General features: G+C 42.1%; 1 protein-coding gene across 1 annotated transcript in view; it reads left to right on the forward strand.

Annotated features, from left to right (window-relative positions):
- Positions 1-18,118, forward strand: part of cep350 (centrosomal protein 350) — a 35,837-nt gene that overhangs the window by 8,605 nt on the left and 9,114 nt on the right. The window contains exons 7-26 of the mRNA XM_028587078.1: positions 214-327; positions 719-847; positions 2,261-2,380; positions 3,744-4,471; positions 4,627-4,745; positions 5,410-6,389; positions 6,678-6,819; positions 7,101-7,270; positions 7,429-7,615; positions 9,469-9,644; positions 10,371-10,534; positions 11,998-12,108; positions 12,319-12,459; positions 12,635-12,774; positions 13,397-13,504; positions 13,595-13,812; positions 14,051-14,265; positions 14,534-14,812; positions 14,911-15,060; positions 15,266-15,426. Of these exons, the coding sequence (XP_028442879.1) occupies positions 214-327; positions 719-847; positions 2,261-2,380; positions 3,744-4,471; positions 4,627-4,745; positions 5,410-6,389; positions 6,678-6,819; positions 7,101-7,270; positions 7,429-7,615; positions 9,469-9,644; positions 10,371-10,534; positions 11,998-12,108; positions 12,319-12,459; positions 12,635-12,774; positions 13,397-13,504; positions 13,595-13,812; positions 14,051-14,265; positions 14,534-14,812; positions 14,911-15,060; positions 15,266-15,426 (4,552 nt within the window). The remainder of the gene's footprint in view (positions 1-213; positions 328-718; positions 848-2,260; positions 2,381-3,743; positions 4,472-4,626; positions 4,746-5,409; positions 6,390-6,677; positions 6,820-7,100; positions 7,271-7,428; positions 7,616-9,468; positions 9,645-10,370; positions 10,535-11,997; positions 12,109-12,318; positions 12,460-12,634; positions 12,775-13,396; positions 13,505-13,594; positions 13,813-14,050; positions 14,266-14,533; positions 14,813-14,910; positions 15,061-15,265; positions 15,427-18,118) is intronic.

The raw sequence follows: 18,118 nt of genomic DNA on the forward strand, positions 1-18,118 counted from the left end.
CGGTTAAAATCAGTATCGGCTGGCCTAACTCAATGGAAATCGGAATCGGCCTAGAAAGTTGTAATCGGTGCATCTCTAATCCCAAACTTTAACTTTCTCGTTAAATAAACATAATGATATGTGAATAGCTTAATGTTTTGGGAATACAGATTTCCGCTATATAGTAGGAAATAGGATGCTAAAGCTTACATCTTGAATCCTTTTTACCCTTAGGTTTCAACAGTACTGAGACAAAGATCCGGACTCCCGATGGGAGAGTTTGGAAGGAAGAAGAGTTTCATAATCTCAGCAAAGAAATATACAGTGACCTGTCACGACAGTTTGCTGGTAAGCATAGGTTTTGCCAACATTCCATATTTGTTTTATTTATATAAAAAAAAAGAAGAAAAAAAGCTAGTAGCCTCTGCAGCTTTGATCCAGGTTATAAGACCCTATGGCAAGGAGTATAGAGAGTTGTCTGAAAAACCACATGGGCAAGCTAAGGATTGCATATGAATGCATGGCATGGAGTTGTATTGATCTGTCAGAAGCTCAAGAAATATTGTAACAGCTGTTTCTCATAGTGTTGCATTAAAAAACGTGATTTATGCTCATAGTCTATGGTTTATAACATCAGAGTTTCGACCCTGGGCTTGTTTATCAGCCAACTCGCATCTAGTTTTATTAAAAAATATTAAGTTTGTGTTGCTTATTATCTGCTTGTGTCTTCTGTGTACAGAGACCACCAGATCTAGACATCAGCAGCAAAGGGAGCAGAGAGCAGACAGGTCGAAAGAGAGGAGGCCTCCCAAACCAGTCAGGAAGGTCCACAGAGCTGCCCCTTCCTCTGACCTAAATGCAAAACCAGGTATAATAATCCTCTTTTATGTGAGGGAGCCAACCCACCCTCTGATCTATTTTTAATTAGTGACAGTAGGAAAGCTAAGTATGTTCCATCTACTAGGATTTTGTCAGGGGTTGGTGCATATGGCCTAAAACCAAGAATCTCAAATGTTAAACTATTGGTGTGCAATAGAAGGATTTTCTTAAATGGCATTGCTTCTCTAGTGTCCCACAATGAGAGTAAAAGAAATCATGAATTCTTTTATTTGAATCTAAATGAGACCATCTCATAAATGCATCAAACGGACTGCAGAAACCTTTTTTCAGACTACAGTATTCAATGTTTTCTTTCCATATACTCAGCTGTCCCATACCAGCCTGTATGTGTCCCAGTATATGAACCAGATACATTGCTGGCTTCTAAAGCTGTGTTAAGACTCTAATCCCTGAAGAAATGTTCAGTATGTGTGACATGCAGTTTGTGTAGCATACGGACACCCACATAGCAGAATCCTACTGCTGTAACCTGGGCAGAGCAGACCTCTGACAGCTGAGAAAACTCCCCCCTCCCCGTTCACAAATATGAATCCAAAGGCACACATGTAAACATGATTGCTAGCTACCTTCATCTCTGTGTCTGTGTAGACCTGGACACAAGAAAATATATTATGTATATATAATGTTGGTTTGGCATGGTCATTGTAATGAATGATTCAGTCTCATTGCAAAAACAGTGGAAATATACAGTACAGTACAAAAAAATGCAAAATATCTCTCTCCTGTGCTCTAGCTCTTATTCGCTCTGTGCCTGTTGTCTACTTGTGTTTCTTCCAACTTTTGCGTTGTCTCTAAAGTTTGGCTGGTCTCTATTTCGTGCGGGCACAGCACTATAAATAGCTCTCTGAAATCTGTGGCCAGGTTCAGTTCCCTCATCCACCCAGTACAAACAGCTGCTTGGTTATTGGATGTACAGCTTCATTACCAGGAACTGCTCTTTGGTACAATACAGTCATAGTAAAAAGAGCTCTCAAGATTAGTCCACACAATAAGACAATGCTGTTTTTGAAATGTAATAGAGTGCATACTGCAAAAATAAGTTATTTTGTTTCATCACCTCTTCCAGACAACAACGTAAGTAACTTAAAAAAAGTAAACTGAGTCGTGGCCTCCATGTCTTATTTTCATATCACTAGGTTTGGATTAAGTGACATTTATATTGGTCTTAATAAGCAATGCGCCTTGTCTATCAAACGTTTTCTTGTGTATTTTCCATTCTCTAATCTGTGTATATTTATGTTCTGCTACTGTGGTGACATGTTTACATACGTATGTGTATTAACACATGCAGTTATGTTCCATCAGGTCAACATTAAATACATTGAATTTCCATGCTCTTCACTGGCAGCATCTAAAGTGATAATGTTCTATTTCACTGCAGTAATTAGCCCTGCATCATGGCGGGAGGGCCAGAAGCTGGTAAAGATGGTACTGGGTCCAGTTCCCAAGCTGCCCAGGGAGGAGGACAGACCCCAGCCAGCTGACAGACTGAGCAGAACAGGTGGGACCTGGAGACCTAAACTCTTACCCTCTATACATGCCACTATACCCCTATCTTATATTACTATGTTAGCCCATTTCATGATACCAGCAGCCGACCCAGCTTGCCTGTAACACAGTCATTTTGCTGTAACCGTTTCTTCAATGGCCTTGCTCAGCTTGACATACTATCGTTAACCAGCGTGTCAAGAGGTAGAAAGGACAAAGATAGAATAGGTGATTAGCTTTCTAGTAAGGTTTTAAGTGCCACTCAAAATATATCAGCTTGACGTCAAAAATGTCTTCTCTGCATTATTTGTCAAGTGGCATGTAGGACAAGACTTAATCACCAAAGTGTGTGTGTGTGTGTGTGTGTGTATGTATGTTTGTATATCTATCTATCTATCTATCTATCTATCTCTCTATCTATCTATCTCTCTATCTATCTCTCTATCTATCTATCTCAAACCAACATATCCATGTCTAAAATTACAAATACACTTTCTGCAATTCTGCACTGGGTGCTATTCTGCACTATATAGAGGTTTTATAGAGGTTTTGCATGTCTGGTAACCACAGTTAGACTGACAACAGAGGCTGCCAAAGAATATGAATAAGTAAAGAGTCTTTGGCTGCTGCTGTACATTTACAGCCATAGACTCTGTCTCACACTCTCTCATTATCACACACTGTCTGCATCGACCTCTGACTTTTCTAGCTGCATCTGTACTGGGTACCACTGACCGGAAGGAATAGAGATTGACTGTCTGTTTTGGTTGGGTGCACAATTAGACATGGCCTGATTTCCAGAGGTTGTGCTCTGTGAAGGCAGCATGTAGGCTGGGGAATGGCAGAGTGGGGCAGGGAGAGGCTCACTGCAGCCATGTTCTGAAAAAAACACTGTCTGGATTAGATACTGTCAAATCTAAATTGGAATTTTCAATTTGCCCCAGATTAGAGTTGCCATGACAAGCCTGCCCCCCAAGACTCATTTAGTATGCATATTCTGTCTGGGTCTAGTGCTTTAGCTTTTTTTAATCTGCTGCAGTCACTTGTTGGAGCATCCAGTATTTTGTTAGCTGTGAAAAACCTGTTCATTAAATAAATTGATCATTGATAAACAGGAGAACAGTTTAAATGATTTCAACCCCTATTACTAGTTAAACTAGTTAAAAAAGAGTTTTACGACTTGTCACACACTTATACCTTTAAATATGAATGGTGAAAGCAAATTTGAAATGTTCAATGTTTTATGAACCTAGCTTTCACTTAAATCTTAGTTTAGCATTCAAACTATTTAGCAGGGGCACTGTGTGTGCTGATGTTAGTAAGTGGATTACCAGTTTCCAACTGTAACATTTTGCCTTTCTGTAAATGTCCACCAGCTTCCCGTCACCGTTCCAGTTCAGATCCACGCACAGAATCAAACCCAAAGCCTCGCCCTAACGGCACAGAAAGACCTCGTAGTGGATTTAAATTCAAAAACCACTCCACAACCGCATCTCCCCCCTCATCTACAGATCGGGAGCAGGCCCCAGTGGGTGCAAGCACAGACCTGTTGTCAGCAGACATCAAGGGGATACTTGATGATCTTCAGCTAGAGTGCAAAGCAGCTGAGAGCGAGGAGAGGGCCCGGCAAAGGTCCCGGGGTGGGAGCAGTGCTAGGAGAGGGAGAGGGGGATCAGGGTCACGAAAAAGAACTCCAGTCTCCGTTTGGGGAACCACTGTGACATCGGGTAGCTCCTCAAGAGGCTGCCGCAGTGTCAGCCCCACCGCACACCGACCAGAAACTACTGACTCTGGGCACAAAAAGCGACACTATGATGCAGACACTGTTCGCCAGTACATTTCCAGGCAACAAGAGGAGAGAAAGAGGCGTCAAGCAGAAGAGAAGAGGGCACTTAAGGAGGAGGCAGAAAGGAGAAACCAGAGATTGCAGGAGCTCTACAGGAAGCAAAGAGAAGTAGCTAAAACAGTGGCCCTTCCCAGCGAGGCGCCTGTGGCCCCAGTACAGAAGCGACTACAGGAAACCTACAACAAACTGCTGCTGGAGGAAGCCCAGCTGGGCGAGGAGGCCACACAGATGCTACCTGCTGCAGCTTCTAGTCAAATGGTATTGTGCATACACATAAAACATGGGCACCCTATTTGTATATGGAAGCTGTATTGGCTAGAATAAGTAACTCAGTAAAATAAATGTATTTAATCATGTGATGTAAGAATCTAAATACTTTTTGACATTTGTGTTAACATGTGATTCTGCCACAGAGACCGATGTACCAGCCCTCAGGAGAGTCGGACAAAGAGAACAAAAGACTAGAGGCACCTCAGAGCCCCTCGAGCAGTGATAGGTCTTTGAATGATCGGCCATCTCCTCCATTATCCAGGTACGTGCACACAAACCTGCCTGCTCACCTCCATCACTCTTCAGAATAACAAACACTCCGATTTATTGACCCAGATGAACGACAAACAACTCTGCTCAGTAAACATATTCTGGTATCTACTGGAAATAATCTATACTGGAATCACCTGACTGTACCAAACAGAGGAACAGGAACAGTTTGAACAGTTTGTTCCCAGATGGTTGGCTTTGAGAGCACTTCTTCTATTTTAGTTGCATGAAACGGCATCTTAGATAATTGACTGGAAATTAAGATGAGGGTGTGTAATACCTTTTCTTGTGAAACAGATATAATAATCTTTCTCTGTGTGTATTCCGTGATTATAGTTATTGATTCATAGTTTTTTATCCAGTTAATAAAGTGTATGCTTTATCCTTTTTTATTAGTTACATATCAGGCTGTTGAACACATTTACTCAAAAAGCTGCAATACATTAAGGTGTTTTTGCAGGGGGAGAGCAGACCCAAATGTCAAGTAAAATGAATAATGAGAACTCACAATTAAAGTTCTCTTTCTTAAGTAGCTCGCGTGATGAATACACTTACACATGTTTACTTTAACCATTGTTTTCAAAATATTAAGCTGTTTACACGTCCTTTCCCTCTCCTTCTGACATCTCCATTCTTTGTTGCTCTTCCTGTTGCAGGAATGATCTGGATATTGGAGTTACCTCTTTGCTTCAGCCTGACCGTCTGAGCCCAGCTGTTCGACCTATGACTGGTCCCAGCAGCAGTGCCCTAGCCCCTTTTGGTGACCATCTACTCTCTCGGCTTCTTAGGCTGGAGACTGCGGTTGCAGCTAGTGACGTCAAGCACACCCAGCAGCCAGCCACAGCATCTTTCAACAGGCCGCAGTCCAAGATGTCGCGCATTGAGGCCCTCAAGGCCACAGCTGCATCCCTCTCCAACCGCATAGAGAGTGAGGCACGAAAGCTTGCTGGGGAGGGGATCAACTATGGTACAGAAACTTCAATGGACGTAGACACAATTAGGCCCGCTCAAGCTAATTTTAATGATGGATGCTGGGCAGAAACAGCTGCCACAGAAAATGATGACGTAGCGTTGAGGATCCAGAGAATTTTGACTAGCGCAGGTCATAGTTCATACAATGGCACAGCTCTTCCAGGAGTAGGCAATCTGCACGCCCTCAGGGGACACAAAGAAAACAAGGGTACGCACACCAATTTGACCCATCCACAAACAACTTCTGTTGATGTAACAGGGCCCGTTCTCAACAGTTATACACACGAAAGGAGGAGGCTAGTCAATGGTTTGGAAAAGGATAAGAATCGGACAGAACTCCATGACTCAAGTGCCGGTTCCATCAGTGAGGGTCCTCTTCTGAGCGAAGGGAGTTTTTCTGAGGATGATCCAAGCCCTCCTCACCCTTCCAACAATCGTGTGCCTGTATTGGCAGATCGCCTGGAGGCAATGGACTACTGCGCAGGTCAAAGAAGGGATTACCAGCGGTTGTCAGAGTTCCAGAGGGAGGCAGCAAGGTGCTCGGCCCTCAGCCCACCCTTTGCACAGCATGATGGCAGCAAAGCAGCGTGGGAGGAGCTGAACAAAGGAAGCCCTTTAAGCGTTATCAACATTTTTACTAAGAATCTTCATGGCCATGTTACAGGTTAGTTTACATATGAGGACCTTTCCACTAAGGAAAATATGTCATAGGCAAGTTTTCCATATTAGATGTAGGTGATGAGACATAAGTGTGTGTCTTGTCTGATGAGAAATGGTGAGAATGTTTTCGTTACTGAGTATCTATAGGTAAACTTCCAATAAATATGTAACCATAAGAGCTACACAGAATGTTTGTCACAGTAACTAGCATTCCTACTGTTCGTACTGACCGTCTTAGGCAAGATCCTAAATATTTCTCTTCTGTCTGTTCCATCACCACCTTGTCCTGTAGTGAGTGAGAGGAACTCTCCCTCTGCCCATTCTATACACTCTGGGAATGGCCCCGTAGACGCAGCCGTCTATGAAGATGACTTTGTGTCATCACATAGCAGCAGAGCCAGCGGCCAGTTGAGGAGAAGCTCCAATTCACGCAGGTAAGAAAAGAAAAAAAAAAAAAAAAGAGTGGATGTTAGTTTTTAAAGTGACCACAAGATGGCATTCATGTCACACAAATAGAAAGCCCATGTAGCCCTTTCAGACAGCAATCCCCGTCTGTATTCTCGAATTAAGCAGGTTTCTTAGAATGAACACTCTCAGTAAGATTAACTCTGCTGTTTATCCCCTGTTCACTAGACATAATGTTTTTGTGTTGTCACAGATCCTGAATTTTATTTAAAAACTGATTGATCATACGTCTTTCTACTCTCTCTGTCAGTGTGAACAGTCATTTTGAGGAGCTGATGAGGAGGTCTCCTTATGACAAAAGTACAGGAGGCATCAATTCTCACCATTCATCCTTTCAGTCATCTAGTCACTCACCGCATCTTTCCCCTGGTTCAACATCTGGCTCCTCACCCTTCTCCAAGCGCTCCACCAGAAAAAGAGGTGAGAATCATTCATTTAGCATAATTTATTGGACAGCTCCTTTTTTCTTTTTTTTTATTTAAAATAAAATAAAGGACATGGTCTCTATATGGTAAAATACTGTGTTTTTGAAGTCCCTTTGCTGCAGAATATACAGTAACTACTCCATTCCTCTGCAGGCACAGCATCAGACCAGAGTGATGCCACCCTGGTAGAAGAGCAAAGGAGCTCCTACTCACCTCCCTCAGAGACATTATCCTCTGACTCCAGGAAGAGGGGCTCAGACAAAAGCTCGGTCCACAGCCAGGCGAAGAGTGTCCACTCTAATGACACTATAGGGGAAACGTCAGGGCTTTCTCACCAAAGGTAACGATCTTCATCAGACTATATTAAAGAGGAGATTTGTTACTTTTGGTTTAGTGCTGTAAAGCTTTCCACCTGCAAGGTTTCACTGTGAGTGTGTTGCAGTTGAAAGCATCTCTAAGATATCAAATTTAAGAGACTGTGCATTGGTAGCAGAGAAGTGAATGAATTGTGAATGGTGTTTCCACAAGTTTGAATTACCCAAACATCCAGTTGTCTCTGGTGTTTTCTTCCTTCCTGGTTTTTTATAACCTTTAGTGCAACACTTCTTTGAGAGAAGAGTAGTGGTGCTATTGGCTTACATTTGGGATATTCAGGAGGAGTCTGCAGTTTGACCCAAGACCAAAAACGGTGGCGGTTTTGTTTTGGGGGCCTGCAGGGTGGTTGGTGGGGTCAGCCAGCTTCACCACAGCGTGGGCCTGCAGCCAAAGGAAAAGGATAGTTTTGTTTTTTTTTAATCTCAGTGCACAGTAGAGATATTTGAGCCCTCTAATGGTACTCTAAAGCCCAGGTGGCAGATTCCTGCAGATTGTCTTACACAATGAAGGCAAGATGTTCAAGTGTTCTTCTCAGCACGTAGCAGGTTGTTTAACTTTTGTGGAGACTTATTGTAGTTTCTTTTTATTTCGTTAGTAACAGCACATGCATCACTACAGTTCAAAATAATTTATGTAAGCTTTGGGAAAATTGCATTTATATCCGTTTCTGTTATGACAGCTAACTGTTTTATCATTGAGATCATGGTAATATTGTGTTATAATATATGAATTCAAGTATGATTCTTATTCTTGGAGAAAAAAGTTGCCACAGTCTGCTATCCTTAATGGAGAAGTAGAGTGTATTTTGATCTCTTTAGACCTCATCCATGGCCTATAGTAATCTCTGAGCAGCACAATATAGCCATTCATAGTCTGGGCCTCTCACAGCAGGGTCATGCTGCCTCAGTCAGTTGTAGGGTTTGCAGGACGAGAAGCCCCCTCTTTCTGTATCACTTTGCAAAGCTTGTTACATCCTGTTTTTTTCCTGTGTGTGTGTGTGAGTTAAACCCCTATTTTAGAATTAGTTTTAGAAAACAATAAAATAATCTGAAGTACTGAATCTGTATGTTTTTTTTTTTTTAAACACCTTAAATAGTCATACATTTACAGTACAGGCCAAAAGTTTGGACACACCTTCTCATTCATGTGTTTCTTTATTTTCATGACTATTTACATTGTAGATTCTCACTGAAGGCATCAAAACTATGAATGAACACATATGGAATTATGTACTTAACAAAAAAGTGTGAAATAACTGAAAACATGTCTTATATTTTAGATTCCTCAAAGTAGCCATCCTTTGCTTTTTTTGATAACTCTGCAAACCCTTGTTGTTCTCTCAATGAGCTTCATGAGGTAGTCACCTGAAATGGTTTTCACTTCACAGGTGTGCTTTGTCAGGGTTAATTAGTGGAATTTTTCCCCTTATTAATAAAAAAGCAAAGGGTGGCTACTTTGAAGAATCTAAGACATATTTTCAGTTATTTCACACTTTTTTGTTAAGCACATAATTCCATATGTGTTCATTCATAGTTTTGATGCCTTCAGTGTGAATCTACAATGTAAATAGACATGAAAATAAAAGGAAACGCATTTGAATAAGAAAGTGTGTCCAAACTTTTGGCCTGTACTGTATGTCTGATACCCATGCACCAAAGCCCATCAACATGAATGTTACAAACATATTTACCTCAGAAGAGATGTTGTCTGGTTTCACAGCAGTAATTGATCTTTCATTAGCTATGTATCTGACCTTTATTTATTTATTTATTTATTTATTTATTTTTCTAATTATATTTGTAATTTGGGACTTGACAGTAAGAAGTCTACAGCAGCCAGGCCCAAACAGTCTTCTCCATCTGGCTCTCCATACCCTGGATCTCCTCCAGGAGCAGACTGCCCCAGTGAGCTTGGGAGAAGTGGCTCTCTGGAAGCAAATTATCCAAACACAGGCACCGCAGCTCGCAGTGGTAGAGCAGAGACCAAGACCACCGGTAAATAAAACTCATATTAATGAAAATAATATTCATTAAAAATGACAAATGTTATGTGAAGCAGAACTTTATTAAAATAATTTGGATAGTGTCACTGCCCGATGTGAGTCGAGTGCAGATGTGAGTTACGCATGCGTCACTTTGCGACAAGTAGCCTAAAAAATGCTAACGTCGAGACTTCTGTAATGTCAGTACAATAAAAATGGACCTACAACGAAGTTCATTCACTGCTGGCTACAAGTTAGCAATCAAACACAACAAAGGCTGTCACTAGAATGGTGTTTTGAGCTAACGTTAGCAATCATAGATAGCTAAAGCTATATAGCCATAGATTGTAATGTACGCTATATAACGGTAACGTTACTAACATAGAGGAAAGGTGTCACGTTTTTGAAAGGATTTCCATCTTCTGTTATTGTATGTAAAGAGAAAAGTTTATTATTTTATGGATTTCACAAATTTCAGTATGACACGTTATGCTGCAAACCGTTTAAATCTGAGCATGCGCATCTGCACTCGACTCACATCGGTCAGTGACACTAGTATGCGCCATGGGGTTTAAGAAATGTGATTTCAGCTGGGCCATATATAAAAAAGATTTCAAGACAGAATGTACCTTTTAACTGAAGTCACAACTGTTAAGATGAAGACAGAAAAGGTCTGACACACCAACATCTCCTTTTTATAAATCTCTCTCTCACCCTATCTGCCCTTCCTTTCTCCCAGGTGAACTACAATATTCACCTGCCGTCTTGCAGCAGCGTATGGCAGCAGAGCTCCAGTACCTGGAGTCCATTGAGGAGTCAGTCCGACAGCTGGGCGACGTGGAGAGGGTGATGGGTGTGTCCATGGCTCAGCAGGAGAGCGTGACATTGGCTCAGATGCTCAAGGTGAAGAAGGGTTTTGTTGCTGAGACTGAGAGTAACAAGACTGTAGATCAGGACTACACAGAGTATATTTAGCCAGGTCTAAAGTGTTAAAGGGGAACTATGCAGTTTTCTTTAGCTTAATTTACCTTAATTGAACAGCTTCGGAGTCATTGGAATGGTTATATGACTTTTTTGGAGTTGAATGATGGTCGTCTCGCTCCCCCCTAGCGCCTGTGAGCGGAAAAACCACCCTTGCAACTTTTGGCTGGCGAGCCGGCGGCCTCAGAGTCAGGAAGTATTGCGTGATATCAGGTCTCGCGATGTAACAAATTGCTTCACTGCACACATACAGGAACCGGCTAGCTATAACAACAAGGTAGCAATGGAGTCTTTCTCACTATCGTCATGGCTGAGCCGGCAAAAAAAAAGCAGAAAGCTAGGAAAGCATTGTCGGAGGAACCAAGAAAGAGGAAACGGCAGACTGACCGAGCAAGTTTTTACACAGTGTTGCCAAATCTCTATTCCGAAGCTGTAGGGGGTAGCCTCGTGAGACCGTCCTGATCTCGCAAGCTCCAGTTTTCCACTCGCAGATCAGTCTGGCATCTTGAGATAGAGAAAATTTGGAGCCCTTCGCCAAACGACCGACCAATCGGCGTTGGTTGTTTTATTTTTATTTTATTACATTTATATAGCGCTTTATCATAGACACTCAAAGGGGGGAGGGGGGGTGGGGACTGCTCTCTAACACCACTAATGTGTAGCACCCACCTGGGTGATGCACGGCAGCCATACAACGCCTTACGACGCCAGAACGCTCACCACACATCAGCTTTTTTGATGGTTTTGATCTGATTGGTTGATCTGGCCTGTCTATCACCAACATAGGTGGTGATAGACAGATGGTTTATCCAATCAGCTAACCAGTATTTTCGCCCCTTCCCAAAAGTTCTCCAACGGTAAGTTCCCAGATGGATATGCCGAGCAAATGCGAAGCAATCCATCTGGCGGAGTAAGGTTAGTAGGGGGAGCTCTATAGAGAAACCTGCGAGCAAAAAGCAAAGAAATGGCCAAAACTGCATAGCGCCCCTTTAACATAAATTAATGTTGAACAATAAATATAAAATTATCCTCACCTTTCTCAATTCTGTTTTTGGTGTCATCACACAGTGATGATTTGACTTTTTTTTTTAATCTAGCTTAATATTTTGATTATTGTAAGACAGCACATACTTTTAAGCTGTGTCTTTATGTACAAGTTACAACATCTACATTTTATATAATGTACAATAAAAATAGGAATTACACGTAGTTCAGTCATTCCCAATATTTTATTTATCAGGGACTCTAATTCTTGCTGCATAAAATGTACATGATAAATACTTCAAGAGCTTTTTTGGCCTCTATAAATTTCAGTGACTTACTACCTCACTAATGTCTGCATTGATTCACTGTATTGACCTGCTCTCTGAACTCTGACCCTGCAGGTCAGGCAGCAGTGCCATGAGCGTGATCTCTACGAGCTAAAGATCAAGGCTGAAAGGGAAGCCCTGGAGACACAGCTACAGCTGGAGGAAAACAGGCAGAGAGTGGCCAGGGTATATCTACACACACACACACACACACACACACACACACACACACATGCAGGCATACACACACAGTTCATCAGTTAGTTTACTCTTACAAACAAAATATATGTGCATTTATAGATGATAACTTTAGTATTTGCTTCTTCACCTTTTTTAATTCTAAGATATGTGTGCTTTTTTTCTGTGTGTATGATGTCCATGCTTGCTTTTGTCCAGGCTCATATAGAACTGCAGGAAAACTTGGCTGCAAATCAAAAAGAGACCTTGGAGGGCCTCCAGGAGGCAACTACGAAGATGATGAGTCAACAGGCTGAGGCAGCACGGTACACAGCCGACACTGCCCGACACATCAAAGAGGTTAGCAATCTCTGCCTGGGAAAAAAACCTGTGTCTTCATTTTGTAACAAAAGCTGATTGATTGTTGAGTTTCACTAAAGAAATAACTATCCATGCAGAGGAAGAAAGTATAATATCTGCTGTAAGATTCGTCAAATCAAACATTTGGTATGTATGTATGTCCTTGTCTTGTCAGATGACAGAATTGGCACGGTCCCAGATAGCAGGAGCTTTGGTTGCCCCCCCTGCTGTTTCTGATTCCTCCATTTTGGACAAGCGGGAAGAACAGCAGAGCTCCTATTCAAAACAGCTACAGGAAAAAAATGACTCTGACAGGTAAACTAAAAACACCTTTTGTGAAAGAGTTTTTGATCATTTACACTGCATACCGTCTTTCATTTTAAACTTAGTATCTGTGCTAAATGGTTCTTAAAGGTCCGATGACTTGGTGCTCTTTGGATGCTTTTATATAGACCTTAGTGGTCCCCTAATACTGTATCTGAAGTCTCTTTCCCAAAATTCAGCCTTGGTGCAGAATTACAGCCACTAGAGCCAGTCCCACGATGAGCTTTCCTCAGAACGTGCCATTTCTGTGTCTTTAGCTATTGAGGAAGAGAGAGGGAGGGGCAAGGTGGAGAGTGGGGGTGTGGCCTTGACCAACTGCCACTTTTCTCATTTGAAAGCCATGATGTCTCTCTCATGGGTTGGCCAAATTATCTGGGCGGGCAAAGCAGGGAAAGGGGAGGTAACCTTGCTTGTTATGACCTCATAACAAGCAAGATTCCAGAACGGCTCATCTGAGCTTTCATTTTCTCAAAGGCAGAGCAGGATACCCTGGGCTCGGTTTACACCTATCACCATTTCTATTCAGTGGGGGACCATAGGCAGGCTGGGGGAACTCATATTAATGTTAAGAAACCATGGGACCTTTAAATCTCTTCTGTATGCTCTCTTACAGCTTCCCTAGTGAGGTGTCAAGCAGAAGGACCAGGCCAGAGGAACCGCTGTCTTCGCTGAACAGCCTCAGCCACTCTGACTCTCTATCCTTCAGAAGACCCAACCTCAGGTACCACTCAGGCCTCTCTGTAGCACAAGTTTCTCTGTTTTTTTATGGAAGAGAAATCTAAATATACACTAAATCTGTCACTTTCCTCAGTGGACCAGACTCTAACAGCCACCATAGCCCGTCGCATACCTCGACAGACCCCAGAGAATGGACAAAAAAAGAAGCAGTAGAGGGGAAATTGAGGAAGGGGGGAGCTAAAGAGAGGACGGAGAGGGAAGCAGGCAGCAACTCCATAGAGGAGGAAGTTCTTACAGCAGCAAATGATTCCCTCTGCAGTGACAGCATCCCCTCTGTAGTGGATGAGAAAGGTATCTGATGGCAAGCACACCTCTTAATTGAACATGCTTTTTTTCATGTTTACACACACCAGTATTTTCTTAGTATACATTCAACTGGCTGGGGCTGCTGTTAAATAAGTATCACCACGACTGTCAGAGAAAATGTGAAAACCTCGTCGTTTAATTTGTACTGAAGCCAAAACTGTGTATGCACAAGGCACCTAAAAATGACACTTACACTGAACCGCTCTTATTTTTGGCCCCCCAGGAGATAGTACGTCAGTGGCAACGGAGTACTCTCTCAAGTTTGATGAGTCCATGACGGAGGATGAGATAGAAGAGCGCTCCTTCCGCTCTCTGCTGCCATCTGAGGCTCACCGCCGTGGAACTATGGAGAAGAAGTCCCGCCACCATGAGGAATCAGAGGATGATGGAGCCAATCACGACACAACATTGGTTTCAGGGGCACACAATATCTTAAAGGTGAGAAGGCAGTGTAGTTATACAAACATTTGCCAATGCATATCCTTAAGAGTCAGTTGTTGACAATGGAAGGTTGGTGTGACTACTGTCCTTTTCAAAAAGTGTGACTATTTGATTTTTGTTGTTGTTGTTGCCTGGATGTACCTTGTTGAGCATGTGGTTTGTGTCTCTTTTGTCCTCTCATACATAATTACTTGTTATTACCTACACCCCTTCAATCTCCTTTCCTTTCAACTTTTCTGCCACTCCAATCTTTGTTCTCCTGCAGTCTCAGGATGCAAACATGGCCTTTTCTAGCGGACAGGATAGCTTTTCCCAGTTCACGATGGACATGGTGCGTCAGTACATGAAGGACGAGGAGGTAAGACTGCAGCACCAGAGCTCTCTGCTGCATCTTCGCCAGAAAGCTGTCAAAGAGAAGACCAGAACTGAGCTAGCCTGGCTAGAGCACCAGAAAAAGAGGCTAAGGGACAAGGGAGAAGATGACAAAATGCCACCCATCAGGAAGAAACAGAGGGGCCTTCTGATGAAACTACAGCAGGAACAGGTATGTAGGGGTGGAAATATATTGACATTGTGACAACTGAGTTTTGGGGTATACTGTGATCTTAACCAACAAACCTTCTCTCCCACTCATGTTCACAGGCTGAGATCAAACGACTTCAGGAGGCCAACAAAGCAGCCAGGAAGGAAAGGCAGCTGTTGCTGAAGCAGCAGGAGGAGATTGAGCGGATGAGAAACTCTACATTCAGACTTAAGGAACGTCTCAAGTGTGCTGGGGGTGAAACGCCACCTGTGAGTAGTGCAACAGTCACTTATCACCTTCACAGCCCATACAGAGGTACCGAAAAACATTTCAGTTTTGTTCTACAGAACAAATCTTAATGGAATCAAGAAAGAAAACCTTTATAACTGTAGAACATGCTACCATGTTCCTAAGCTTTTTTGAATTGGCTTTGCTAATACTTGGCTTGTCTGCGTCCATGTATCCATCCTCCAGGAGACTCCTGTGTCAGAAACCCCTGTGTCCGAGGCAGCCTCTTCCAACATGAGACATGCTGAAGATATCCGCAGCCCCTCTCCCTCGCTCTCCGTCTCTGGAAGTGAGACCAGCAGCATCATGCAGAAGCTCAAGAAGATGCGCTCTCACATGGATGAGAAGTAAAGACTTTTAATTTTTCATATAGTAAATGGGTTCTCTGCTTTCTGCCAATTTGACGAGTGAATTATCAGAAGTCATGCTCCCTTATCGGTGTTTTTAACAGTGCTTACTCCATAATTGTCCTGCTGCCTTTCCCCTTAAGGTTTTGCTTCTTTTGTGCTTGTAAAAATAGTTACTGATCACAGTTTTCTTTAACCCATAGTATTTGTTAATACACACACAATTTGATCTGTTATTTATTTAGTTTTTTTTTTTTTTGCATAACATCATTGCATTTACACTTTGGTCGTGATCAGACTGGGTGCATTTGCAGGTTGCAAAACACGAGGCGCGCTGCACTGCCTAAAAGATGCCCTGATCAGACCAGTTGCGTTTTTTTTTTGTTATTCTTGCTAGGCAACCATCGAATAACCTGTCCTGAGCCAACCGTTATTTTGCTGTGAAGTTAAATGACGTCAGGCTTTTTTTCCACTCTAAAATCAAGTTATTTCAACTCGAGGAGTTCAGGGCACTCCAGCAAAAACATGCAAGGTACTTAACAATGGACAAGCAGTGAGCAAAACACTTCACTCTCTTTGTAAAGAATTACATCAAGCTGCCCTTGTCTGATCGGGGCTTTAGCATGCAGTGAGGCATTTATTAAAATTGGGAAAGCTTGGTTTAGATATGTTTTACAACTACGTGGCTCTGCATTAAGTGTGGCAGTGTGCTGTTTGCGATGGTGTCTTTTCTTTTTTTTTTTTTTATTCTACCTTGACCATACCAAATCTTCTAATTGTATACATAGGGTCTTTACCTTAACTAGCCACTGAACTAATGAAAACTAATCCGTGCATGCCATCTTTCTTTTGCTGTCTAAAATGCTGTGGATGTGAAAATAAGCATGCTCCATGTGGTTCTCCCGTCTAAACTAGATAGGAATCCCTAACCCTTTGCTACAGTAACCCTCTTAACTTGAGAGTTGTACAACTGTAACAGTACTTGGTAGAATAATCTGTGCTAAGAGTGAAGTCTTAAGAGTTATCTGTTGCAGTCTTCAACAAACGTTTTAAAGCAAGAACATCAGACAATATTACAGAGTCTTAAGTTATTGTAACACAATAATTTTGATACTGCACCTTTCAATTGCAGAGGCAAGATTCTTTTACAGATGAGACGTTTTTCTTATATATTGGTTGTGCATTCCATCATTTTTATTACACCCACTTCCTCGCTTGGAGTTCCTGTTCGTCCTCCAAGGTTTTACACTTGGCCAACAGCTTTGGCCAGGTGATTGTAGAGTCTCTCATGACCGGGTAGTTCCAACAAGTGGGTTAATTGTTCTCGAGTTTAGGATTTATAACTTTGCTATAAATCACAGGTCCTCCATGTTTTTTTTAGGTGTAGATTTGTTTAAATGTGTACTAGCAACACAATGTTGATACATTATGAAGTTCAAAATCACCACAATTAGGTTTAGATCTTTTAGAAGGTTTAGAAGAGGATCTAACAACAAAAACCATAACAACATAAAAGTGTTTAGATATTTGTTTCTGATCATGCATTTACTGGCTTGCTTGCCATTTAATTAAACTATTGTTTCTTCTCTTTCCTCTGTCATTCTCTATTACCACTGTCCTGCTGTTGATCAAAGCCAAAGCAAATGTACGCTATATATTCATCTTGACATAACACACTAACCACTAAGTTGTAATCACTTCATCTAAGGCTGTAATGGTTACCTCACACTGTTATTTGCTTAATAATCAGGGTTACTGATAACTCAATCATTTAACCCCCTCCATAAGCAGGTTTGGCAGTGATCATACCCCAACCAACCCCCCATGCTCGATGCCCAAAAGCTAAGCTAAAATGTTTATGTTCTCCAAAAACATGGTCATTTAAAGGTAGCCATATTCTAACAGAAACCTGGCAGACTGACACATTGGGTGCAATCAAACCACATGTGCTCATATCACTCTTCTCTCTCCCTTTCTCTCTACTTGTCTTTTGCCCTTTACTTCTCTTGTGTTTTTTATGTTTTTCCTCCTTACTGTACATTGTGTGTTGTTTGTTTCCATACCCATGTTTGTGTGACTTTGTCTGTTGCGTGCTTATGTGTTGTAGACACTGTTCTCCTGTCCACTACTTCTTCTCTGTGTTCACGGCCCACCACTGGGCCTCCCTCAGTGTCCGTCTTCCCAACCTTCACCCTAAATTCCAGCTCTTTATCTACAACCAGTTGGTCAGGTACTGTATAGTGCTATCTACCTCTTCCCCAGCACCTCCACCTAGCCCTGCCCTGCCTCACCCCACCCCATGGAACATGCTTGTGTTCATCTACTGGCACTGGGACCTTGTAGGGGTGGGACGGTGAATGATGACTGATTGTTTGGATTGTTTCCAGGATGGAATATGTGTGGGGAAGAGTTTGAGTAAAAGCTTGAAAAGTGCCCAAGGAAGGCTACCTCGCTGAAATAACCTAACCTTTTGACAACTTCACTTTAAATATCATTTATTTTTTTGCCACTTTATTGCCATTACTGTGTGCATTAAAGCTGTATGGTTGTGGAGCAATTTTAAACAAAAAAACAAAGCGGTTACATTGAGAATATTAGAGGGGATATAAATGTTGTTTTATAAATGATAAAGGTTGTGTTCATTTGAATAGGAGCCTTCCTTGTTGGATAGGAATCTCAGACTCAACACTGG

The sequence above is a fragment of the Perca flavescens genome, chromosome 9, assembly GCF_004354835.1.
Source record: "Perca flavescens isolate YP-PL-M2 chromosome 9, PFLA_1.0, whole genome shotgun sequence".
In the NCBI taxonomy this organism is placed as follows: Eukaryota; Metazoa; Chordata; class Actinopteri; order Perciformes; family Percidae; genus Perca; species Perca flavescens.